Source organism: Lepidochelys kempii, chromosome 21, assembly GCF_965140285.1.
Source record: "Lepidochelys kempii isolate rLepKem1 chromosome 21, rLepKem1.hap1, whole genome shotgun sequence".
In the NCBI taxonomy this organism is placed as follows: domain Eukaryota; kingdom Metazoa; phylum Chordata; order Testudines; family Cheloniidae; genus Lepidochelys; species Lepidochelys kempii.
The window spans coordinates 14,491,962-14,518,012 of NC_136400.1; the positions used below are offsets into that span (position 1 = coordinate 14,491,962).

Genomic DNA, 26,051 nt, shown 5'->3' on the forward strand with positions numbered 1-26,051 from the left:
TATGAATATAAACCAAGTAGAAAATGGAAGTGGCAGGTGTCAGTCATGCAGGCAGAGCTGATGAATAAACTGGCTATAGCATAGAGATGGAACATGCCTGTAATGAGGTTACCGGTACAGATGTCACAGTCCGGTGCGTTCATGCAAAGCCCCACTGACTTCAGTGGAATTCTGTGCAAGTGTCCAGGTTCACTTGGACCAATCCACTTGCAGGGTTGCAAGTTTTACAATTTTTAAAACACAATATGAACAGAACTGGAAAGACTTGGTTACCCATGTTGGTTTCCAAAATGTTTTTTATTTTCAAATCCACTTAAAATCTTTGCACTAGCAAGAAATTTAAAACAAAATGGAATTCTCCTGGCCACAGATGACACCTGCAAGAACGAAAGGCCACACAACTCTTTTTGTGGGATGTGGGATGTAGAGGAGTGGAGGAGAAATCAGCCTTATGATGGAAGATAGTGACCACTCAAGGCCTCAATCATGCAATTTGCTTTGTGGGGGCAGAGCCCAGCACCCAGATGGAGTGCCAGTGACTAAAATGGGCCTCTCTACTGCCACAGGGAATTCTCCCCATGGAGAACAAGATGTAGTTTCAGAACATGAGAGATTTCCATCTCTCCATAGCAACCACGAGCAATCATAAATTTAATCCTCTAGCCCAAAACAATTGAATTAACCTATCTACTAGCAATCCTCAAAACATGCAGACAGGGGAAGTTAAAATGTTGATGGTGCCCTCCTTTGCTGTCACTTCTGTCCAGCAATCAATTACTGAGGCCCCAATCCTGTAAAGGCTTATCCACGCAAATATGTTTATACATGCAAATACCCCTTTGAATTCAACAGGGTGCTTCACATATACAGATTTGCTCACATGCGCAAGTTTCTACAGGATCAGGGGTTTATTAATTAATAATGCAAAACACGATTTGATCTCCAAAATTCGTAATGAATCTCTTGTATCTGCAGCCATTCAGTTTTGAATAAACCGCAAACAGTATCTGATTGGTGGTGTTTGCATTTTCATTTCTTTTGTGGGCAAAAAGTTAAGCTGATTAGAAAACCCCTCATGCTTGAAAATAAACACTGATATAATCAGATGAAATGGGTAAAAAAACCATAATTGCACCCTTCCCTGGCGATTTAGATTTTGTTTTTTAAAGAGTAGATTATATAAAGGATTGAACTAAACCCAATAGCCAAAGGGTGCATATTAATAAAACATTTACATTATAACTAGCAAACCAAGTCACAGCCCCAATTCCAATTCATGTGCATTCCCTCCTCTACTCTTTATTGACGGGCACACAATGTTACATTCACCCCAGGAAGCTCAACCCTCTAAAAGCTCAAACATTAGAATCTACAAGAATCAGAATCACTAGGCATTTCCCACCGATATTTGTTAAAGCTAAACATAAACAAAAGATCGTTGCCCTGTGGCAGTTACGTACCGTCTGATGTCATACAGAGTGTGGCCCATCAAAGAAAGCACATCAAATCCCATCTCTCCCCCCAGAACTTGTATGGTCCTCTCCATCTCTTTGTAAAATGGTTCAATCTCAGCATCTAGAGTCACCTGGGTAATGTTCCACATTTTAACACGGTCTCGAAGAACCGACTCATACTCTCCTTGAATAACCAGTAAGCAAGAGCCCAGTTTAGTTAGGTTCCTCTGCAGATCCTCGAGAGACTGCAGCAGGAAATGCCAGCGCAGAGTTCCCATATTCATTGCAGACATCAGGAACTTTCTATCCAGAATGTATACTGGATACACAACCTCTGAGGACTCCAGTGCGGCCAGCAGAGTTGGGTTGTCATGGAGCCGAAGTCCCTTCCGGAAGAGATGAATGGTCCGGTGAGGCATGTTGGGCATTTACTGGAGATCTGTAAAAGAGGGAATTCCTGAAGTGGAGGGATTTCCAAATCCCCATTAAAGAGGGAAGCCCATTAACAGCTAAAACTGAACTTTGAACAGTTGACAGAACTGTAAGAGAACTGATCAATACACACAGCACATTAGCACTGCCAGAAGCTTTCCGCAATTACACTGGGCAGGCTCTAGATTAATATATGACACCTTGCTACACGGGCACAGCAGAGACAGTGAGATTCTTGGGGAAGTGTTACAACAAAAGTAATATCAAACAGCTGGAACAGAGCATCAGATAGGCACATTTGTTCTTACAGATGTAATGAACCCCCCCCCCCCACCAAAACACACATTCCTCCCCTCCTATTTCCCATTACACACTTCCCCACATAAAATGTACCAGTCTCCCACAAAGCAACGTATCTCCCTTCATTACAAATCAGCAGAGAATCAAAATCAGACGAAACTCTTTCCCGTCTTCCCCCTCCACTCTGGCATAGCGCCCAGCCTTCAGCAATAGTAATAACTAGATCTGGTGCAAACTTTTTGATAGGACAGTTTCCCTTCGAAAAATGCAGTTTTGTTGAAATGGAAACATTTCGTGGGCACATGTCAACTTGGATGAAATTATTCTATGGGGTAAAGTCAAAATGTTTACTTTGGATTCATTTCCTTTAGACTTTTAATATAATATAAAACATTAAACATAATTAATATTATGTGCATATATTATATTTAGGGTTTTAATATAAACATCTAAACAAAACAAATCACAATGAAATGGCTTGATACTGTAGGAACTGATGTTTTGACACTATCAAAACACGTTTTGCCAGAATCGTTGTTTCGTGGAAATTTTCAGCTTTTCATTCCAAAACTAATAGCTAGTTTTTATCTATCACTTTTTATCTGCAGATCTCAAATCACTTTATACCATTATCCCCATTTTACAGAAGGGAAAACGAGGTACAGAGAGGGAAAGTGATTTGCCCAAGGTCACCCAGCAGACCAGTTGCAGGTCCAGGAATGCACATTCAGGGCACATTCAGGAGGATGCCACTCTGGGAGTGGGACTGTCACTTCTAAGAGAGGAGGGGCTGCCCCACCCTCACAGAGGATTTCAGTATTGGGATAGGGGTTAGTAGGATCCTCATATCACAGCTGGGGGAGGGGAGGCCTGGAGGACCCATCTCTAACTACCACTTAAGGGAGGCTCCTGCTCCACTATCCATGGAGGGGCAAAGGGCCAGGGGATCCTAGTGTTTGTGCGTGCGTGTGATAGAAGGGGAGGAGGGATTGTGTGTCTTTCTCTGTATGGGCAGTGTCCAGCACCATTGGTCCTGTGCCGGGAGCCATCTCACTGCTTGGGGGGGGGACAGGGCAGGAGGCCCCCTTGCCACCGCTGGGGGAGCTCACTGCTGGGGGGGACAGGGTGGGGGGGACAGGGCAGGAGGCCCCATTGCCACCCCTGGGGGGATCTCGCTGCTTGGGGGGGAAAGGACAGGAGGCCCCCTTGCCACCACTGGGGGAGCTCACTGCTGGGGGAGACAGGGCAGGAGGCCCCATTGCCACTGCTGGGGGGATCTCGCTGCTTGGGGGGGGACAGGGCAGGAGACCCCCTTGCCACCCCTGGGGGGATCTCGCTGCTGGGGGGGGGGGAGAGGGCAGGAGGCCCCCTTGCCACCGCTGGGGGGGATCTCGCTGCTTGGGGGAGACAGGGCAGGAGGCCCCCTTGCCACCGCTGGGGGGGATCTCGCTGCTTGGGGGGGACAGGGCAGGAGACCCCCTTGCCACCCCTGGGGGGATCTCGCTGCTGGGGGGGGGAGAGGGCAGGAGGCCCCCTTGCCACCGCTGGGGGGGATCTCGCTGCTTGGGGGAGACAGGGCAGGAGGCCCCCTTGCCACCGCTGGGGGGGATCTCGCTGCTTGGGGGGGACAGGGCAGGAGGCCCCCTTACCACCCCTGGGGGGATCTCGCTGCTTGGGGGGGACAGGGCAGGAGGCCCCATTGCCACCCCTGGGGGGATCTCGCTGCTTGGGGGAGACAGGGCAGGAGGCCCCCTTGCCACCGCTGGGGGGATCTCGCTGCTTGGGGGGGGAAAGGACAGGAGGCCCCCTTGCCACCGCTGGGGGGATCTCGCTGCTGGGGGGGGAGGGCAGGAGGCCCCATTGCCACCCCTGGGGGGATCTCGCTGTTTGGGGGGGACAGGGCAGGAGGCCCCCTTGCCACCGCTGGGGGGATCTCGCTGCTGGGGGGGGACAGGGCAGGAGGCCCCCTTGCCACCGCTGGGGGGATCTCGCTGCTGGGGGGGGACGGACAGGGCAGGAGGCCCCCTTGCCACTGCTGGGGGGATCTCGCTGCTGGGGGGGGACAGGGCAGGAGGCCCCCTTGCCACCGCTGGGGGGATCTCGCTGCTTGGGGGGGACGGACAGGGCAGGAGGCCCCCTTGCCACTGCTGGGGGGATCTCGCTGCTGGGGGGGGACAGGGCAGGAGGCCCCCTTGCCACCGCTGGGGGGATCTCGCTGCTGGGGGGGGACGGACAGGGCAGGAGGCCCCCTTGCCACCCCTGGGGGGTGAGGACCCCACCGCTGGGGGCAGGAGCAATTCCCCACGCTCACTGAGCGGAGAGTCCCAGCTGTTTCGTGGAGGGGCGTGGTGGAGCGGCGGCGACCACGTGGTCCCCTTGGAGGCGGGGGGTTCGGAATGTCCCACGCTCGCTGGGAGGAGGGGTAGGGAGAGCCCATTGTTCTTCGGGGGGAGGGGGGGGGGGGCTTGTTACCTGCCTCGCTCCACGGCCCCGGCGTCTCCAGCAGAGCCGGCCTCGCTTCCTGCTTCCGCCGGCGGCGCCGCCCCTGGGAGGCCGCCACGGTCCGTGCTGCCCGGCGAGCCTGGGCGTGACAGGGGCGATGGGGGACCCCGGGGGGGAGCTATGGGGGACCCCCGGCGGGGGGAGGGACTGGGGGAGCTATGGGGGAATCCCGGGGGAGGGACTGGGGGGAGCTATGGGGGACTCCCGGGGGGGGAGGGACTGGGGGGAGCTATGGGGGACTCCTGGGGTGGGGGTTGGGGAAGGTATGGGGGAATCCCGGGGAGGGACTGGGGGGAGTTATGGGGGACTCCTGGGGGGGGGTTGGGGAAGGTATGGGGGAATCCCGGGGAGGGACTGGGGGGAGTTATGGGGGACTCCTGGGGGGGGGTTGGGGGAGCTATGGGGGAATCCCGGGGGAGGGAGGGACTGGGGGGAGCTATGGGGGGACTCCTGGGGGGGGTTGGGGGAGCTATGGGGGGACTCCTGGGGGGGGGGTTGGGGGAGCTATGGGGGAATCCCGGGGGAGGGACTGGGGGGAGCTATGGGGGGACTCCTGGGGGGGAGCTATGGGGGAATCCCGGGGGAGGGACTGGGGGGAGCTATGGGGGGACTCCTGGGGGGGGGTTGGGGGAGCTATGGGGGACTCCCGGGGGGGAGGGACTGGGGGGAGCTATGGGGGACTCCTGGGGTGGGGGTTGGGGAAGGTATGGGGGAATCCCGGGGAGGGACTGGGGGGAGCTATGGGGGACTCCTGGGGTGGGGGTTGGGGAAGGTATGGGGGAATCCCGGGGGAGGGACTGGGGGGAGCTATGGGGGGACTCCTGGGGGGGGTTGGGGGAGCTATGGGGGAATCCCGGGGAGGGACTGGGGGGAGCTATGGGGGGACTCCTGGGGTGGGTGGAGCTATGGGGGACCCCTGGTGGGGGGAGGGATGGACTGGGGGGAGCTATGGGGGAACTCCTGGGGTGGGGAAGCTATGGGGGACTCTTGGGGTGGGGGGGATGCAGGGAATGACACTGCTGGAGTCTGTCAGGACTATTCCATGGTGGATGATGATCCTGGGGCTGGGGAAGGTAAGAGAACTGGGGTGGGGCCATGGAGTCTGAGGGTGGGAATCAGCTCCTGGGTGTTTGATTGCTGAGGGGGAATTGTTGCGGGCAGGGAGTGACACTGAGATGAGCACACGCTTTTTCCTCTTTTAAAGACAGATGGAAAATAGGAGGAGAAAAGTTGACATGGGCCATGCAGACCTTACACAATGCTTACAATTGTATATTGTCAGTGGGTTTCATTTTGATGAGTCCTAACCTTTCTTTATCAAGATTTAGATTTCAGAAGATAAGCTGCCTGACCCATAGCCCAGTTCCAAAAGAGGAAGGTTACTAGAATTCCTTGTTTGCAAGAGGAATAAGACCATTCCTAGGTTCAGATTTACAGTGGAGATGACGAAATCTGTAATAAGTTTTGAATTTATTTTTATTTTGCTGATGAATGAATGTTGGACCCATTGGTTTTGTTGTCCCCTCCCTCGTGGGGTCTCAGGGACCAGGCTCCAACCCAAGCCCGAACATCAACACTGCAATTTTCAGCCCCATAGTCTGAGCCTTGTGAGCCTGAGTCAGCTGACCCAAGCCAACCACGGGTGTTTTACTGCAGTGTGGATATATCCTTAGGGTTTTTCCCATTAGTTATTTTTATAGGGGTTTTATACTGAATTTTCCATGAACTGGTGACATGTTTCTCTAAGACATTTTACCCAGTTAAGATCAAGCCGGTTTCCTCAAAAGTATCTGGATTATATAAATAGTTTTTTGCAGGTCTGTTTTTTACAGACCAATAGCCTCTATGGTATGGCAAATACTGAATATTTTAAAAATTGCTATCTTAAGCAGGATTTCAACTGGTTGACACTTGCTAACGATGATGTAATTCAAACAGTTGAACTCAACTCTGTGGCTCGAAGGTAAGCCTTGCACCTGACTTATGCAAAGACCTTGGAGGGAATTGCTGCAAGGTGGAGCAAGCAAATTGGCAAATCAAGAGTAAGGCCGAGAAGCCTCTCCTCTCAGGTCAACAAGTCATCTGAGGGCAGAGTGACGTTCCAGAATCTCCAAGACTGATCACCTTGTGGAGAGGAAGTCACTAAATCAGCAAACGGGCCATTCCAAACTTTGATCCAGTCTCCCTGCATCTGAAGGTCCTCTAGAAAGAAGTGCTGAACCATCACTGTCTGGCTCCTTGTCTGTAGTTCCAACTCCTATCCTACAAGGTCCAGAAGGCTGCAAGAGATGAATAGTGTGCAAATCCACCGTCAGTTTAAATTAGCTGTTACCACTCAAGAAAGATTTTGGAGTCATCGTGGATAGTTCTCTGAAAACTATCAGAGAACTCAATTTGCAGCAGTAGTCAAAAAAAGCTAACAATGTTAGAAACCATTAGCAAAAGGATAGATAATAAGACAGTAAATGCCCCTCTATAAATCCAGGGTATGTCCACACCTTGAATACTGTGTGCAATTCTGGTCGCCCCATCTCAAAAAAGATATATTAGAATTGGAAAAAGTTCAGAAAAGGGCAACATAAATGATTAGGGGTATGGAACAGCTTCTGTATGAGGACAGATTAATAAGAATAGGATTGTTCATCTTGAAAAAGATGACTAAGGTGGGATATGATAGACGTCTATAAAATCATGAATGGTTTGGAGAAAGTGAATAGGGAAGTATTGTTTACCCCTTCACATAACACAAGAACTAGGGAGTCACCCAATGAAATTAACCGGCGGAAGGTTTGAAGGAAACAGAAGGAAGTACTTCACACCATGCACAGTCAACCTGTGGAACTTGTTGCCAGGGGATGTCCTGAAGGCCAAAAGTATAAGTGAGTTCAAAAAAAGAATTAGATATGTTCTTGGAGGATAGGTCCATCAGTGGCTATTAGCCAAGATGGGCAGGGATGCAACCCCATGCTCTGGGTATCCCTAAACCTCTGACTGCCAGAAGCTGGGACTGGACGACGGGTGGATCACTAAAAAAATTGCCCTGATCCATTCATTCTCTCTGAAGCATCTGGCTCGAGCCTTTGTCGGAAGATAGGATACTGGGCTAGATTGGACCATTTGTCTGACCCAGTCTGGCCGTTCTTATGTTTAAATTTCTGTTAGCTGTGAGACATCCCAGTCTTTTAATTTCTTTTTTGTCTGGCTCTGAAAGCGTGGCTGTCGGCGTGCATGGAGAGTTTTGCCTGGGCTTGCTTTAAGCCATGAGAACACATTTTCAACCTCATAACGATATACATGAAATTACAACCTGTAACATTACTGTAACAACAATGCTTAGTGCATCATGAGCCTTCCAAAGACACCCGACATGACAAACCTTGCACTGGATACCACACAATCATATTATAAGGATGAACATGGGGGCGCAGGGTGTTCCCCTGAGATAGAGAGTGTCACAGGGACCCTCTGAGTTACCCTCCCTGGATCACTTCCTACCACTGCTTCTCTCTGCTTCTGGTCCCAGATAGCGGAAAAGAAAACCAAACCATCATCCCCGAGCAAGCTCACAGTTCAGTCCTGCTACTTCAGGGAGGTGTGTCTAGCCTCTTGGCAGAAGCCTTCAGGGTAGCTCTGTACTGTTTTCCAGCCTTCTGAGCTGGGCTTGCTCCCTTTTCAATCTTTTCTCCAATTGGCGCATGCTCTGTAGGTTTAATGGGCTAGCTGGGCCCAGTATTGTCCTAACCCCTTCCATCCCAGTATGGGGTTTGTATATACCATTACAAAAGGGTTAGGGTTTGCCTACGTGGGTAAGTTATACCAGTATAAGGTAAGGTGTGAATTCAATGTGCTGTAGTTATATCATTAGAATCATAGAATCATAGAATATCAGGGTTGGAAGGGACCCCAGAAGGTCATCCAGTCCAACCCCCTGCTCAAAGCAGGACCAATTCCCAGTTAAATCATCCCAGCCAGGGCTTTGTCAAGCCTGACCTTAAAAACCTCTAAGGAAGGAGATTCTACCACCTCCCTAGGTAACGCATTCCAGTGTTTCACCACCCTCTTAGTGAAAAAGTTTTTCCTAATATCCAATCTAAACCTCCCCCACTGCAACTTGAGATCATTACTCCTCGTTCTGTCATCTGCTACCATTGAGAACAGTCTAGAGCCATCCTCTTTGGAACCCCCTTTCAGGTAGTTGAAAGCAGCTATCAAATCCCCCCTCATTCTTCTCTTCTGCAGGCTAAACAATCCCAGCTCCCTCAGCCTCTCCTCATAACTCATGTGTTCCAGTCCCCTAATCATTTTTGTTGCCCTTCGCTGGACTCTCTCCAATTTATCCACATCCTTCTTGAAGTGTGGGGCCCAAAACTGGACACAGTACTCCAGATGAGGCCTCACCAATGTCGAATAGAGGGGAACGATCACGTCCCTCGATCTGCTCGCTATGCCCCTACTTATACATCCCAAAATGCCATTGGCCTTCTTGGCAACAAGGGCACACTGCTGACTCATATCCAGCTTCTCGTCCACTGTCACCCCTAGGTCCTTTTCCGCAGAACTGCTGCCTAGCCATTCGGTCCCTAGTCTGTAGCTGTGCATTGGGTTCTTCCGTCCTAAGTGCAGGACCCTGCACTTATCCTTATTGAACCTCATCAGATTCCTTTTGGCCCAATCTTCCAATTGGTCTAGGTCCTTCTGTATCCTATCCCTCCCCTCCAGCGTATCTACCACTCCTCCCAGTTTAGTATCATCCGCAAATTTGCTGAGAGTGCAATCCACACCATCCTCCAGATCATTTATGAAGATATTGAATAAAACCGGCCCCAGGACCGACCCTTGGGGCACTCCACTTGATACCGGCTGCCAACTAGACATGGAGCCATTGATCACTACCCGTTGAGCCCGACAATCTAGCCAGCTTTCTACCCACCTTATAGTGCATTCATCCAGCCCATACTTCCTTAACTTGGTGACAAGAATACTATGGGAGACCGTGTCAAAAGCTTTGCTAAAGTCAAGAAACAATACATCCACTGCTTTCCCTTCATCCACAGAACCAGTAATCTCATCATAAAAGGCGATTAGATTAGTCAGGCATGACCTTCCCTTGGTGAATCCATGCTGGCTGTTCCTGATCACTTTCCTCTCATGCAAGTGCTTCAGGATTGATTCTTTGAGGACCTGCTCCATGATTTTTCCAGGGACTGAGGTGAGGCTGACTGGCCTGTAGTTCCCAGGATCTTCCTTCTTCCCTTTTTTAAAGATTGGCACTACATTAGCCTTTTTCCAGTCATCCGGGACTTCCCCGGTTCGCCACGAGTTTTCAAAGATAATTAGAGCTCCCCATGTGGAAACTTACTCCGGTTTAAGAATGACTATTTTGGTTTAGCTTTAACCTCTGCCAAAATAACTAGCTAAATAGAAAAAAACACTCTTATACTGGAGTAAGTGTCCACATGTGGAGCTCTATTGGTGTAACTACAGCACTTTAAATTCACACCTTGTCTTACATCAGTGTAATTTCCCTCTGTAGACAAACAATAAGAAGGATGCTTTATTATTGGCTCTGAGGATCATCTGATGACCTGGTTTCAGTATTGGGCTACTTGATTCAAATTATAGATTTGATTGACTTTGGTCAAATTCTTTAGTAACAATCGATAACCAAACACAGCTACCTACTGAGGAACTTACTTTTGGTACTAATCTGTTGATACAAGTCCAATCCAATATTGAGGCATGACTTGTTGATTTGATGGAGTTATTTGTTTAGTACTAATAATGATAGTTTAGCTTCAGTGATGATTTTTTGCTTGTTTTTTAAATCTTAATTTAAGAGTTTTAATACAATTTATAAAAAAGAAGCTGGTACTGATTGCTTTCAATAAGCAACATGGGTCCAGAACCTTTAAGGGCCTAAACTGGATACCAGCCTGTTAGATTAAAAGCCAGACCAGAACCCCCCAATAAGTTTATGGTTCTCACAAAATGCATTGGATGACTGGGGTATATGGGGGTAGCAGGCCTGGGGACATGGCCATGGACCTGTAGTGCTGTCCCATAGGACGTGGTGGTGGGTGGAGCAGAGATTGGCTCACATGGGGTTCACTCCGGAGGGGGATTGGGCAGGGACAGGGAGGGTCAGTAAGGATCACAGTAACATCATTATTGCTATATTGGATATAGAAGCAGACTGGATGGGAGCAGGGTTCCCCCTAAAAACACTGCAAATACCCCATGGCCATGAGTCTGGCCCGGTGAGAGAGAGTGTCATTTCCTGGTTTGCTTGCAGCCTTGTTAAGCATGTTTCATGTTATTTACCTCCTTCCTGGTGATCCTTGGGCCCTTCCCAGAATCAGCTGCTATCTCCTTTCTGGGGATCTTCAAGCGATTTGCGAGGATCAGCCCTGGCTCCTTCCTGAGGATCTCTCCTATGTGGCACCAGCTTCCTTATATAACAAGAAATTGAAGAACAGGGTCATCAGACAGAATTTAGGTCACTCCAGCTCTGCCGGCAAAGGCTGCAATTGAGATTATACAATTTCATGTGACTAATACAAGCAGAGGGAGGAACCTTTAGTAAGCTTTAAACAGTCAGATTACAATAGGTCGGCTTAGGACCTCAGGGCAGAATCCACAAGCAAAAAGAAATGCAGCCTCATTTCCTCTATATCAGCTGGTATACTTTTATGTATTTTGGCGAATTTTAAAATGTTTGTCCCGAATGCATTAAAGAGCTGAGTTGATACTGGGGCTGGCAGCATCAGCAGTAAAGACATCAGATTTTCTTCCCGTGAAGTGCTCACATCCTCTAGTGAGTGGGTTTGGGTTAGTTAACTGCTTTGCCGTGATGTCATGATAGTGCTTTTTTTTGGTCTCATTTTTTTTCAGAGAGAAATTACTGAAAAATTGATAGGAAATGTATTATAAACTAGATCTAATAGCCCCACACTGCACTGTTGTTTTTAAATGCTGCTATTCTATACTCGGATTTGATCAGCACGTTCAAAGCTCATATGGGACACACAAGACTGAAAGGCGGTTGAGCAGTTATTGGCTAGGGAGCTCCATGCCTTCTGACATAACCAAAGAAACCTCTCTCCAGTCAGTGGTTCTCAACCTGTGGCCTGCAGACCACTTGTGGCCCAATCAGCACAGAGCTGCAGCCCATGTGACATCATGCTCAGGACCATTCAGGTAGTATTGGATGCGGTCCACAATGGTAAATAGGTTGAGAACCAATGATAGTAGGACAGTGTTCGGAGCTTTAATAATCTATGAGAAAAGACGTCATTTGGGTCTCGACACCAGGAAAATGATCTGTAGCTGCCAGCTTCTTATTACACGGTCTCAGCCCATTACAGAAAGTGTATTTTAGAGAGAACAAAACCTATCAGACATTTTCAACATCACTTTATGGCTGTGGAAAAGCTGTGGCTGAAGAAGTGAGGTGTAAGATTAGCTTTGTAAGTGGTAAGACCCATAGTCACTGTTTTGTTACACCCTCTTGGGTCATTTGCTGAGAAAGCTTTGCCCTTTAGCTTGACAGTTTCATAGTTCATGGAGAGAGGGAGGCTTGGGCCAGTTCCTTAAGCATTAAAGATTAGAGCTGAGATTTAATAAAAATCACCAGAAACAGCAAGTCCTGGGAAGTGTAAAGATACTCACTTTGAAATGTTAACCCCCCGTTAAATAGAGATATGAGGATGACATTACTGTATAATGTTTCTCTAAAAGCTCATTGTTGTAATAATTACTGTTTTGTCTCTGATATTTACATGGCAAAGATTTGTAAACCTGTTCAAACTTCCTAAATAAAGAGTTTAAAAAAAATTAGTGCAGAGGTAGAATCTGAACCGCTGTGTTATGGAGAGCTAGCATAGTGAGCAGAGTGCTAGGGTGATGAACTCTCAACCAATGACAGTGTGGAGATGGGCTGTTGCATTCTGGATCAATTAAAGCTTTTTATAATGTTGGGGTGCTCATTCCTAGAGTGAATGGCAGTAATCCAACCTGGAGAGCATGAAAACATAAAATATGGCCAGGTCAGCGCTTTACAGGATGGGTTGCTGTCTTCTAGCCAGCAGCAGATTGAAGATGGCATTTTTAACATCCTTTAAAGACTCTCCCTTTCCTTTTGCATCTGAATGGGATCTTTTTGAGGTGGTGTCTGTTGTGTACAAATGATAGGATGTGCTGTTTGTAACTTAATGGCTTTTCTCCATCGGCTGCCATGGCACCTTATGCTGCTGTGATCTTGTTGGCTATTGCAAGCTAAAGAAGTTTGGGTACATGGATGGGATACCACCTACAAATACCTAAATTAATTATAGAAGATGGAGAGACACTAGACCAGTCCTGCTTCCAGTGCAGGATTGAACCATACACTTCAATATCTAGTGTTTTGCCTCAAGATTTAGTCCTAAATTTAATTTGAATGTGGTGGTAGCATGGATTCACTTCAGCCTGACTCTTGTGAGTTTGAAATGCACAGTTCACTTTTTTGCAAATAATTCACCTTCAGATAAACATTGGTCCTCCACAAACATGTATATAGATATCCCTTTGCAAATGCTTTGATCCTTGAATTTCATACAGTGGAACCTAGTTTATCATCATCACACTTGTTTCCTGGACACCATATTGCCTCATAAAGCAACACCATTGTCTGAAACATAGACCAAGGCCACGGTGCACCACACTTACTGAAGGGCTCTGGGCTGGGTTGAATAAATGCTGCACTTATGTAATTTTTAACCAGTCATTTGAACTGGATTTCTTTTTTGTTTATATATTACTGGGGAAAGTATTAGTGTGGCTAGTTTTAATAGTAAGGGCACCTTCAAATCAATTGGAGTATGTCTACCCAGCAGGAAGCAGGTGGAATTCCCAGCTTGGGTAGATGTACCCACTAGCACCTAAATACAGCAGCGTGGGCCAGCTGCCTGAGTCCATACCTAGAGTGGCAGGTGAGATTGCACATGGGCAGCCAGCCTCTGCAACTACACGGCTATTTTTAGGTGCTAGTTGAACAGAACCAGCGCATGTACATTACACCTCCCACCTGCTGTGTAGACAAACCCGCATATGTAATATAAAAATAAACAATGGGATACTGTATTCATATTCTATTTTCATGTTTAATGCAGTAAAGAAAACAATTTGTGAATTTGTCCGAATCAGCTACAGAATTCCCACCTTCCTGCACCAGAGAAAGCACGGATAGCAGGCACCATTGCATGTGGATTGCTTCAGAATACAAAGGAATTATGTACAGGGCCCTGTCTACCTCAGGATGCACTAGGACCAGATTCTGTGGCTAGGCCCCCTAAATTCAATTGCAAGGACTCCCTAATTCTGCAGCAAACCTACCAAACAATGTGTTATATGCCCTTATCTATGCCAAGCCACAGAGAGTATGTTATAGAGTTTAGGTACCTATCCTGTTCTCTAGCTTGTTACAATGCATACTTTGTGCTCTGGAGGTCCCCAATTCATTCCTTGGAATCACATAAGGTGGCAGCTGTTATATTAATTCACTGTATACCCAGGAAATACCCCATCCCCAGTCATCCAACAGCAGCAGCTCTAGCTGAAAATAGTCTCTGAATTACAATTCTTGGATGTTTAGTTTCAATGATAGATTGGTTTCGTTGTGTTCTTCATTCAACGCTGCTCGGTGAAATCCAGCAGTTACAGTGTTGTCTGAGTGGCTTGGCTTAGAATTTCCTTCCTTCACAGCATGGGAGCTAGGAAACGGGGGGGACCTTGTCATCAGCGTCAGCAATTCATCTTCTCGGCCCCCCCAAGCCTTGGCTGCTGCTCCGGTCTCTAGGCTGCCTAGCAGCCCAGCCTGTGTTTTAGATTCCCCACGCTTCCCTAGCTGAACTCTAGCTCTTGTTCCCTGTCATTCCTGCCCCTCCTCACTGAGGATACGTAATCCAATTTTCTCCCTTTTGTGAGGAAAGTTGTGGAGCGAGAGGCAGCTGCAGGCAGGTCCCAGTAGGGCAGGGAGGCAGAAAGTGAAAAGCTTAGTGTCTGGCAGCAGGAAAAGGATAAATTCAGCAGGAAAATGTGGATTTCTGCGGTATCTTGGAAAAATGCAAGATTCCACAACTGCAGAGTCCAGGACTCCACGGGCCCCAAGTGAGACGGCTGGGACAGTTTACATCTCGTAGAGCCATTGTTAGAGCTTCTCTGCAGATTCAAATAGGCGTCAGGTAAACCAGGGTTTGTCTACACATGCAAATTAATCTGGAATAAAATAGGGTATGAATTTAAAGAGGATTATCTATTCCCAATTAACTCACATATGGACACACTTATTCTGGAATAAACATGCTTTATTCCAAATTATTTCTTAATCAGTCTAATTGAGAACAAGGCACTCTTAGTTCAGAGTGAGCGTCCACACATGGAACTATTTAGGAATAGTTATTTGGGAATAGCTATTATGGCATAACTCCAATGTAGACAAGCCCGTACACACAGGTCATGTTTTGAGATTATTTTCCCAAATGTAAGAGCTAGAAATTTAATTTTGTAAACAAAAGCTGATATTCTGGAGCATGGTTCTATAGCAACGACTGAAGCTGATATCGCAGAATCACACAATACGTGGGGCCTTGTTTACTAAAATACCATGCACATATGGTGCTGTCTAAATAATAAGGCAATGGGTTAAATAAATGTTTGTTTGTCTGTATTAGGGCTGTTTTGTAGGCTGCAGCCTGTCTTTGTCCAGAAACATTTGAGGAATTCAATCATTAATTGAAATTTTATCTGAATTTTTAGGGAATCAGTTTACAAAGAATCACAAAGCCCAGGCTGAAGCCTCTGGAGACTGGTACAAACATTTACTAGGCTGAGACTTACAAATATCCAACCAGCCCTGCTTCCTGACTGCCCCGACCCCTATCCACACCCCTTCCCCCTGACAGGCCCCCCTGGGACTCCCACACCTATCCAACCCTTCCTGTTCCCCGTCCCCTGACCGCCCCCACCAGACCCCCGACCCATCCAACCCCCCCTGCTCCTTGTCCCCTGACCACCCCCTCCTAGGACCTCCGCCCCTAACCACCCCCCAGGACCCCACCCCCATCCAACCTCCCCTGCTCCCTGACAGGCCCCCCGGGACTCTCATGCCTATCCAACTGTTCCCTGCCCCCTTACCATGCCGCTCAGAGCAGCAGGAGCTCGCAGCCCTGCAGCCTGGCCAGAGCCAGCCACACCGTGCTGCCCGGGAGGAGCAGCGGCCCAGAGAGCTGAGGCTGCGGGGCAGGGGGGACAGCAGGGGAGGGGCCGGGGACTACCCTCCCTGGCCGGGAACTCAAGGGTGAGGCAGGACGGTCCCACGGCCTGTAGTTTGCCCGCCTCTGCTTTAATGGATATCTTTGGTGTTTGATAAGCAAGGGAGCCATATAGCTGAACTTGGTCTGTTGTTGCCATCATGTAAAGAGAGACTAAAGCCCCATCTTCGTCCAGTTATAACTCAGTCAGAGTAGCAGCCGTGTTAGTGTGTATTCGCAAAAAGAAAAGGAGTACTTGTGGCACCTTAGAGACTAACCAATTTATTTGAGCACAAGCTTTCGTGAGCTACAGCTCACTTCATCGGATGCATAAAGTGGAAAATGCAGTGAGGATGTTTTATACACACTGAGCATGAAAAAATGGGTGTTGATCACTTCAACAGGTTTTCTCTCCCCCCACCCCACTCTCCTGCTGGTAATAGCTTATCTAAAGTGATCGCTCTCCTTACAATGTGTATGATAATCAAGGTGGGCCGTTTCCAGCACAAATCTAGGGTTTAACAAGAACAGCTGAGGAAAGGGGGGGGGGAGGGTAGGAAAAAACAAGGGGAAATAGGTTACCTTGCATAATGACTTAACCACTCCCAGTCTCTATTCAAGCCTAAGTTTTTGGTTTTTTTTCTCACCCAGCGGCAGCGTGACTAACCCTGAGCATGCAAAATTTCATGAGTCAGGCTCCCCCAAATCACAAGATTTAAATATATATATATAAAAAATCCCAGGTCTCTTTCCCTTCGCCTTCTCACGTACAAGCTTTTGGGGGTGACGCGACTCTTGCTTCACGACGGGCGCCACCCTCCTGAGAGTGGCTGCAAACTGGGCTGGAGATCCTCAGGCAATCCCCTGACCGTAGCAGCTGGGTCGAACCCCCCCGCCCCATATATTGATGTGTGTGTGCATGCACTCGCATGTGTCCAGGTTAAAGTGTGCAAACCCAGCCGGCCCCACGCACCCCGGGGGGCTGAACCCTCCCCGCCCAGTGTGGACGGGGCTCGAGCCCCACCCGGCCCTGGCAGGGAGGCCAGTCACCTCCCTGGCCCCGCCCTCTACCCCTCTGTGGGGAGGGTGCCCGCGAGGAGGGGTGGGCGGGGCCCTGGGACGGCTCCTCCAATCCCACACCGCGTCGCCTCCCCGCTCCCAAGGTTTGAAGCCCCGGGGCGGGGCCTCCGGGTCCTTGTCCGGCCAATCAGCCCCGCTCTCCCCGCAGATGGGCACCTCTGCTCAGCGACTCAGAGTGGGCCTGGCTGGTTGCTGGGCGCCCCGGGAAGTCCCGCCCCTGGGTTTCGCCCGACTGGGCTGTCACTCGCGTCCCACGTTTCCCCTCGCGCCCTCCTCCCGTTCGTTTGTTTGTGGCGCCGCCGCGAGGCCGAGGCTGCGCGGGTGAGTGGGGGGGCGGGGCGAGCTCGCGCCGTACCGCACAGTCACCCCTCCCCCACACAGGGGTCATGGCGGAGGGGGGCAGTTAGCCCCAATAGGGACTGACCCTAACCCTGGGAGTGGGGTGGTCCTAGGGGGAGGTTAGGGGGGTAGGGAGGAATGGGGGGCAGTTTCCCTGAAGGGGGGTGACCCCGACTGTGAGGGTGGGGGGACTGTGAGGTGGCCCCCATGGGGGAGTGACCCTGGGAGTGGGGTGGTCCTAGGGGGAGGTTAGGGGGGTAGGGAGGAATGGGGGGCAGTTTCCCTGAAGGGGGGTGACCCCGACTGTGAGGGTGGGGGGACTGTGAGGTGGCCCCCATGGGGGAGTGACCCTGGGAGTGGGGTGGTCCTAGGGGGAGGTTAGGGGGGTAGGGAGGAATGGGGGGCAGTTTCCCTGAAGGGGGGGGTGACCCCGACTGTGAGGGTGGGGGGCAGGTGGCCCCCATGGGGGAGTGACCCTGGGAGTGGGGTGGTCACAGATGGGCAGGTGGCCTCCCTGCAGGGGGTGACCCTGACTCTTGGGAAGGGCTGGTCATGTGGGCATGGGGGGCAGTCAGCCCCCATGGGGAGTGACTCTGATCCTTGGGGCAGGTTGGTCATGGTGGGGGGATGGGAACAGTTACTCCCCATGGGGAATGTCCCTGGACAGGGATTTCCCGACCTTCCCCCTCCCCTGGCCAGTGTTGCTAATTTAGTCACTTTCCAGCTAGATCGGGGTGGGCAAACTACAGCCCGTGGGCTGGATCTGGTCCCTCAGGGATTTGGATCCGGCCCGTGGGATTGCCACCGCCTTGGACTCCGGGAAGCGGCCACACCATGTCCCTGGAGCCTATGGGCCGGGGGCGAGGAGAGCTCCGCACGCTGCTCTTGCCTGTGGGTACCTCCCCCAAAGTTCCCATTGGCCAGGAACGGGGTACCGCGGCCAGTGGGAGCTTCGGGGGAGGTACCCACAGGAGAGGGAAGCACACGGAGCTCTGTGCCTCCCTCTCCCTCAGGGGCCACGCAGGGACATGGTGCTGGCTGCTTCCCGGAGTGGCGCGGCAGGGAGCCTGCCCTGGCCTCAGTGCGTGCAGCTGCCACCCCGGAGCCACTTTAGGTAAGCGGCGCTGGGCCAGAGCCTGAACCCACCCTGTACCCCAACTCTATGCCCTGAGCCCCCTGCTGCATCCCGCACCCCTCCTGCACCCCAACCCCCCTGCCTGAGCCCCCTCCTGCACCCTGCATCCCTTCTGCACCTCAACCCCCTGACCTGAGCCCCCTCCTGCATTCCACACACTTCCTGCACCCTAACCCCCTTCCGTGAGCCCCCTCATACACCCCGCACCCCTCCTCTGCCCCAACCCCTTGCCCTGAGCCCCTTCCTGCACACTGCACCCCCTCTCACACTCTGTCCCTGCACCCCAACCCCCTGCCCCAGCACGGCAAGTAATCTCCGCACCCAGATGTGGCCCTCGGGCCAAAAAGTTTGCCCACCCCTGAGCTAGATCTAGTTTTTTAAAATTTCTAGTTGGAAAAAAAATTCATTTTGTTGTTTGGAAATTTGAATTGAAGTTGAAACATTAATACACGCTTTAAAAGCATATATATGATAAAATCTTTGTTCTTGGAAATGCTTAATAGGTTTGAAACTATGAGCAAAGAATAGCTGCCTCCCACAGCTGTTTGTTATGACAGTGCTGGCTCATTCATTTCAGAGAGGTTGGCTGACCTAATAATTTCAAATTATGATTTATAAACAACAGTAAATCATCATAAATTCAAATGCTGATGTTTATTGGTGTTTCATGATGTTTAAAATGTGAGGCCAAGAGTTAGCGCCGAATTGCCTTGCCAACATTTGAAAACTTGAAACTTACGAAAAGTTGCTTACAGTAACTGGGCAGCCACAGTACGCTTAACTCCTTTATTGAAACTTCATGAAAGTTTATGCATATATATAGAAGGAATTAATATAATTTCTTCTTGGGATGACTAGATTAGTGTGTTTAGGGACTTTGCTCTAGTATGCTAGATTTGTGACTGGGAAACTTATAGAAATATATGTTTCCTATTAGGCAAGGTTTTTAAAATGCCTTATTTGCCAAGGTCATCTCGCATTGTCGCTATCTAGAGAGGTCACTATCTCTGGGAGTTTCTGTACTAAACACTTTTATTATAATTTTTCAGAAGTCAATTGAAATTAAATACATTAAAATTTTTTGATATATTTTGCTTTAGAAAGCTAAAACTGTTTGTAATTTGCATTGTCCTAACAAAAATTTAATTTATTAATTATGACAGTCTGTACTCTTATATTCACCCTCTTTACAAGTCTATGATAAATTTTGTACAAAGTATTCCTTGTGAGGTATCACTTGAAAACTCATAATCTGTTGAACTTTATTGTCCTGGTAAAATGTGTGGCAACATTGTATGTAAAGTTATAAAATTCTATTTTATAAGGCATGTTCCAAGTCTGGGGAACCAGCTTCAAACCGGTTCCCCAGAGACAAAAGACTAGCCAACACTTCAGCCAGGTGTCAACAAAATCAGATGGACTATCACCTGGTTAATTGGCCACTCTTTGGCAGGAAGAAAGGACTGAGTGAGAACTTTACATATTGACAGCAAAACAGATGGAAGTTTCTGTCCTCTAGACTCCTGTCACCTGAACCCCAGCTGGAGATGATCTTCAAAGGGAAAAGAGAACTGTAAGAAATGAGGAGAGAAACCCCAAAACACTCCTCCCTTTCTCTTTGCTCACAGCATCAGAAACACCTGAAGGAGCACTGAACTGGGGAGGCGGAGGGAGCTTTGCTGAAAGGATTCTAACCAGCAAGACTGCAAAAGTAGGGGGAAAGCAGTGGACGTGTTATTCCTTGACTTTAGCAAAGCTTTTGACACTGTCTCCCACAGTATCCTTGCCAGGAAGTTAAAGAAGTATGGGCTGGATGAATGGACTACGGGTGGATAGAAAGCTGGCTAGATTGTTGGGCTCAGTGGGTAGTGATCATGGCTCCATGTCTGGTTGACAGCTGGTATCAAGCAGAGTGCCCCAAAGGTTGGTCCTGGGGCCGGTTTTGTTCAATATCTTCATTTATGATCTGGAGGATGACGTGGACTGCACCCTCAGCAAGTTTGCAGATGACACTAAACTGGAAGGAGAGGTAGATATGCTGGAGGGTAGGGATATGATACAGAGGGACCTAGACAAGTTAGAGGATTTGGCCAGAAGAAATCTGATGAGGTTCAACAAGGACAAGTGCAGAGTCCTGCACTTAGGATGGAAGAATCCCATGCATTGCTACAGACTAGGGACCGAATGGGACAGAGCTAGGCAGTAGTTCTGCAGAAAAGGACCTAGGGGTTACAGTGGACGAGAAGCTGGATATGAGTCAACAGTGTACCCTTGTTGCCAAGAAGGCTAACGGCATTTTGGACTGTATAAGTAGGGGCATTGCCAGCAGATAGAGGGATGTGATCGTTCCCCTCTATTTGACATTGGGGAGGCCTCATCTGGAGTACTGTGTCCAGTTTTGGGCCCCACACTACAAGAAGGATGTGGAAAAACTGGAAAGCGACCAGCGGAGGGCAACAAAAATGATTAGGGGTCTGGAACACATGACTTATGAAGAGAGGCTGAGGGAACTAGGATTGTTTAGTCTGCGGAAGAGAAGAATGAGGGGGGATTTGATAGCTGCTTTCAACTACCTGAAAGGGGGTTCCGAAGAGGATGGATCTAGACTGTTCTCAGTGGTAGCAGATGCCAGAACAAGGAGCAATGGTCTCAAGTTGCAGTGGGGGAGGTTTAGGTTGGATATTAGGAAAACTTTTTCACTAGGAGGGCGGTGAAGCACTGGAATGCGTTACCTAGGGAGGTGGTGGAATCCCCTTCCTTAGAAGTTTTTATGGTCAGGCTTGACAAAGCCCTGGCTGGGATGATTTAGTTGGGATTGGTCCTGCTCTGGGCAGGGGGTTGGACTAGATGACCTCCTGAGGTCCCTTCCAACCCTGATATTCTATGAAAAGCATGTGGCGAGAAAGACATTGTACTTTGAATTCACTTAGCCTGTTAAGTAAGTTATTTGTTGCATATTGCCTGTTATTTTTTGTAACCAATTTTGACTTTTATGCGTCATTACTTGTAATCACTTATACTCTTTGTTTCTGTGGTTAATAAAAACTTGTTTTGTTTTTGTCTAAACCAGTGTGTTTGTTTGGGAATCTCCACCTGAGATAACAAGGTTTGTGCATATCACTTTCTGTTTATGATATGAGCTTGCATTGTCCAGTAGAGTGCTGGGCAGTACAAGATGCATATTTCTGGGGGGAAGTCTGGGACTGGAGAGTTTGCTGGTGTTCTGCAGTGTAATTCATGAGTGACTGACTATAGCACTCATACTATGTAGCTGAGAGCAAGTTATATGCTGGAGGCTGTGTGTGAACAGACCGGGAGTGGTGGTTCTCACAGTGAAGCAGTGTAAAAGACACCCCAGGTTCAAAATCTGAGGGGAGACAGCTGTTCTACAGTCCAGATTGTACCCTGGGTAATGGTCACATTCTTATCTGTTTTATAAGTTGCCGGTCAAAGTGAAAATGAAAGATAAAACAATTCAACATTTTTTCCATTCAAAGGCCTCAAAAACCAACCAAGACGAAGAACATACCAAGAATCAGGGCTATATCAACATGTCATCTGAAGGTTCAAGTGGCGTATCTACATCTGAACTATCCGAAGCACAGATAAAACTACCTACTGAAGAAACTGTGTCTCCACAACCTGAAGGCAGTTCCCAATGTTTGTCGGTCAAACTTTTTCCATTTATTGAAGTTACAAAAGATGGCATTTCTTGCAAAAAAGCTTACGAAGAAGGAAAGCTTCCCACTGCTACAATTGGTAATACTGGAGGAGCTTGGTTTGCCAGACCGATCAGCAAAGTCAATGCTGATAAACTACATGAAAAGGCTGCAAAACACCAAGCCTCTGTACTGCATCAAGTTTAGAAGTACTTAATGAGGTGTGATGTTATTGATATAATCTGGGACCATTTAGATCATTGTTGCAACCAAGGTCCTGTAGTGGCACCAAATTTTGAATAAAGGGGGTCAAATGAGGTGTCTAAGACAAGGTTATGGTTTGCTGGTTATGATTATGCTGTCTATATGTGTGTATCATTTTGTAGTTAAAGTTAGAATATTGGCTCTATACTGTCTGTATTTCAAACTTGTACTGTGCTTCTGGGGAACACTCCAGACAAGTTGGTGTCAGCTCTGCCTAGCCTGCTGGATGGCCCATTAAGGACGATCAGCTATACAAGTGACCCACTGAGAGAAGGCAGACACACTTTGTGACTCAGCAAGGTATGCAGGGACATGCCTATGGACAGAACTCTGAGGTTTTTCCATGCCATGTGATGGACAGCTTGTCCTTGGGACAAAGAAAGAGAGACCACATGGCAAGAGACTATAAAAAGCTGCTGCAGCTCCTCCATCTTGTCTTCAGTCCTGCTTCTTATCTCTGGAGGAACTTTGCTACACTGAAGCATTGAACAAAGGACTGATGACCCAACCCAGCTGCGGATGTACTCCAGAGACTTGATTTGAACCTCCAGTTTATTCCATCACTGCTGCAAGCCTGAACCAAGAACTTTGCCATTACTGTATGTAATTGATTCCATTTAACCAATTCTAGCTCTCATCTATATCTTTTTCCTTTTATGAATAAACCTTTAGATTTTAGATTCTAAAGGATTGGCAATAGCATGATTTTTGGGTAAGATTTGATTTGTATATTGACCTGGGTCTGGGGCTTGGTCATTTGGAATTGAGAGAACTTTTTTTTCTTTTACTGGGGTATTGGTTTTCATAACCATTTGTCCCCATAACAAGTGGCACTGGTGGTGATACTGGGAAACTGGGGTGTCTAAGGGAATTGCTTGTGTGACTTGTGGTTAGCCAGTGGGGTAAAACCAAAGTCCTCTGTGTCTGGCTGGTTTGGTTTGCCTTGGTGTGCATAGAAACCCCAACCTTGGGCTGTAACTGCCCTGCTTTAAGCACTTTGTCCTGAATTGGCACTCACAGTTGGGTCCCACCAGAACCAGCATCGTTACAGTGAGGCCATTAAGAATGCTGAATACACAACACAGTTTGTGGGAATAAACATGGCGGTCGCATCATACTTTCTATTTAAGCAAGAAATACTGCACACTACAAACTGTAGGTCAGTGTTAAGTGCATTGTCACTTGTTAACCCTGAAGTTAGACACTGGTTCTGAACAAGACCGGCAAATGCTCACTATTTTTCTACAAGAAACTCAACTAACTGGTTAGAAGTATGTGATGCAACTGTGAAAGACTCAGCAGTTGAAAAAGTGAAGAATTCTCTTGCAAAATTAAAAAAAATTTGCATACATGGCTGATGCAAGTGGGCGTCAAGTATTAAGTCATTGTATACGTTATCTTGATGTCAGTGGTTGGCCAGCAGATGCATTTCTAGATGTTAAGGTTATAGAAGACACATCGGCTGCATCTGTGACAACCCACATCTTAGAAGAGTTAAATGCTTGTAAATTGGACTCCAACAGATGGGTGCTTGTGCATTTGATGGAGCAGCAAACTTCTCTGGAAGACATGGTGGAGTACAAGCTTTGCTCAGAGAGAAGTGTAACCCTAATCTCTCCTATACACACTGCAAAGGCCATCTACTCCAGCTAGCGCTAGTACGAGCTGCAGAATCTTCAAAAGACTTTCAAAAAGCCATAATTGTAATGACTTTGTTATACTCCTTTTTTTTTTTTTTTCTCTCCAGCAAGAGTCTAAAAAGGGTGAACGTCTTGGAAGAAACAGAAGATGCTCTGGGACTGAAGTTCAAATTAGTCCAAGAGCAAACCCACTGGCTTTTTCATGAGTGATCCTTGGCTGTTGTTTTAAAATTACTGCAACCCTTATTACTGGCTTTGGAAAGTATCTACCAAGAGGGGACAGATCTAAGTAGTGAGGCTGGTGGACTACTTTTGCTACTACGTTCAGGGAAGACAATCGCTATTCTCTCTCTTGTAAGGCTACTGTAGAAACCACTTGGGTCATTGACATCTGCTACAACAGTAGTAGATCTTTGTCCAGCAATAGACGTACAGTTGGATCAATCAGAGAAATATCCATTGAAAATGTACTGGAAGAAGCAAAGACTTCAATCCAGAAGTGGACTAATGACTCTTCCTTAAGTGAAGAGGACAAGAAGTGTTTGTTAAGCTAGCTGAAAAAGTACATTGACTTGATTCTTACAAATCTACAACAGCGACGTCTGGATTCTACTCAACCTCTGTGTAGATTTTACAGATCCCTGTCTTATAAAACACCGACAATTGAGTGGAGTGAGGCACTGCCAGCAATGGAGCTGCCATGTGCTCAGGACAGAATAGAGAATTTAAATGCAGAGTGGAATGTCATGCAACGAATGAATGAAGATTTGACTTCAGCTTCTTTTTTATCATCACTAGTGGCTCTACCCGATCTTTGTGCTATGTTTCCTGGGATGAAAGAAGTAGGAATTTGTTTCTTGCTACTCCCAGTCACAACAGCTACAGTTGAGCGTTCTTTTTCATCATTTAATAGGATTTGGTGTTATGAAAGAAGTTGCCTTCTGCCTGATCATGTGAATGAACTAATGAGCATATCAACTGAAGGACTGGAAGTACTGAACACATGAGAAGCCACCAAAGATGAACGCACTGCATTTGAGAAGTTCATTAACAGAGTTGTGCAAAATTACAACAAGAAATCAAGAAGGATGTAGATGTAGTGCTTCACAAAAGGCTTGAATAGCTAATTTCATTTGTGTGATGATTTTAAAATGAGTTAAATCTAATAAAATGCTTGTGGAACATTTTTCAGTTTTTACTATGGTGCCATACAGCCCACCTTTGTCCTCGTGGTCTCGCCCCTTGGCTCTCACCCCTCTGTAAATTCAATCACGCCCTCTAATTTCAATTCCTGGGGAAAACACAATGTGGGGTGATCATCGGGAGAAGGGAGACAGTTAGCCCTCATGCGGGGGAGGGGGGAATGCTTGATTCTTCCCCACAGCTGGGTGGGGGCAGAGGGATACATAGTTATCCTGGTGGGGAGTGACCCCCTACCACCTCCCCCCGCCACACACACAGGGGTAGATTGTCCATGCTTTGAAGTAGCCACTGACATGGAGTGCAGGGAGGCTATAATTTCTGACAGGTGAGGACCCCCCCACATATTAGGAAGATCCAGATTACTAGCCATCTATCTTGCTGCAGGCAGGGTTGGACCCGTTTTAATTCCCACTTGCCAAAATCTGTTCCTCATTGCCAGTAACTATTTTTTGGCAAATTAGTGACATTTTCGTGGTTCTCTGTCTTGTCCCAGCTGGTGGGTGTTTTTATGTTTGATTGGGAATATTCACGGAGATTGCTCAGGACAGTTTTAACCACATAGATTTGTACTGTATTGCAGCCACAACATGCTTTGATCCCAACAGTCCTGATGATCTCATAATTGGTTACTCAGCATGGTTGATTATTTTGAACGTGTGTTGTACATGAGCTGGCTTATGAGATGGTTTGGTCAGTTTTTAGTTATATAATCATAGAAATGTAGGTCTGGAAGGAACCTCAAGAGGTTATCTAGC

The 26,051-nt window shown here is 48.0% G+C and overlaps 2 protein-coding genes across 3 annotated transcripts in view; one reads left to right on the top strand and one right to left on the bottom strand.

Annotated features, from left to right (window-relative positions):
• LOC140901263 (cryptochrome-1) overlaps positions 1–11,256 on the bottom strand; it is a 38,898-nt gene extending 27,642 nt beyond the window's left edge. Inside the window, exons 1-2 of the mRNA XM_073319775.2 lie at positions 11,010–11,256; positions 1,461–1,893 (exon numbers count right to left, since the gene is read on the bottom strand). Of these exons, the coding sequence (XP_073175876.1) occupies positions 1,461–1,882 (422 nt within the window). The 5' untranslated portion in view covers positions 1,883–1,893; positions 11,010–11,256. The remainder of the gene's footprint in view (positions 1–1,460; positions 1,894–11,009) is intronic.
• Positions 5,700–26,051, top strand: part of UBE2T (ubiquitin conjugating enzyme E2 T) — a 32,114-nt gene continuing 11,762 nt past the window's right edge. The window contains exon 1 of one of the 2 annotated variants that reach the window (XM_073319778.2): positions 5,700–5,761. The gene's annotated coding sequence lies outside the window, so the exon portion shown is untranslated. Of the gene's footprint in view, positions 5,762–17,218; positions 17,378–26,051 lie in introns of those variants that run through there. The other variant, XM_073319777.2, reaches the window with a different exon arrangement.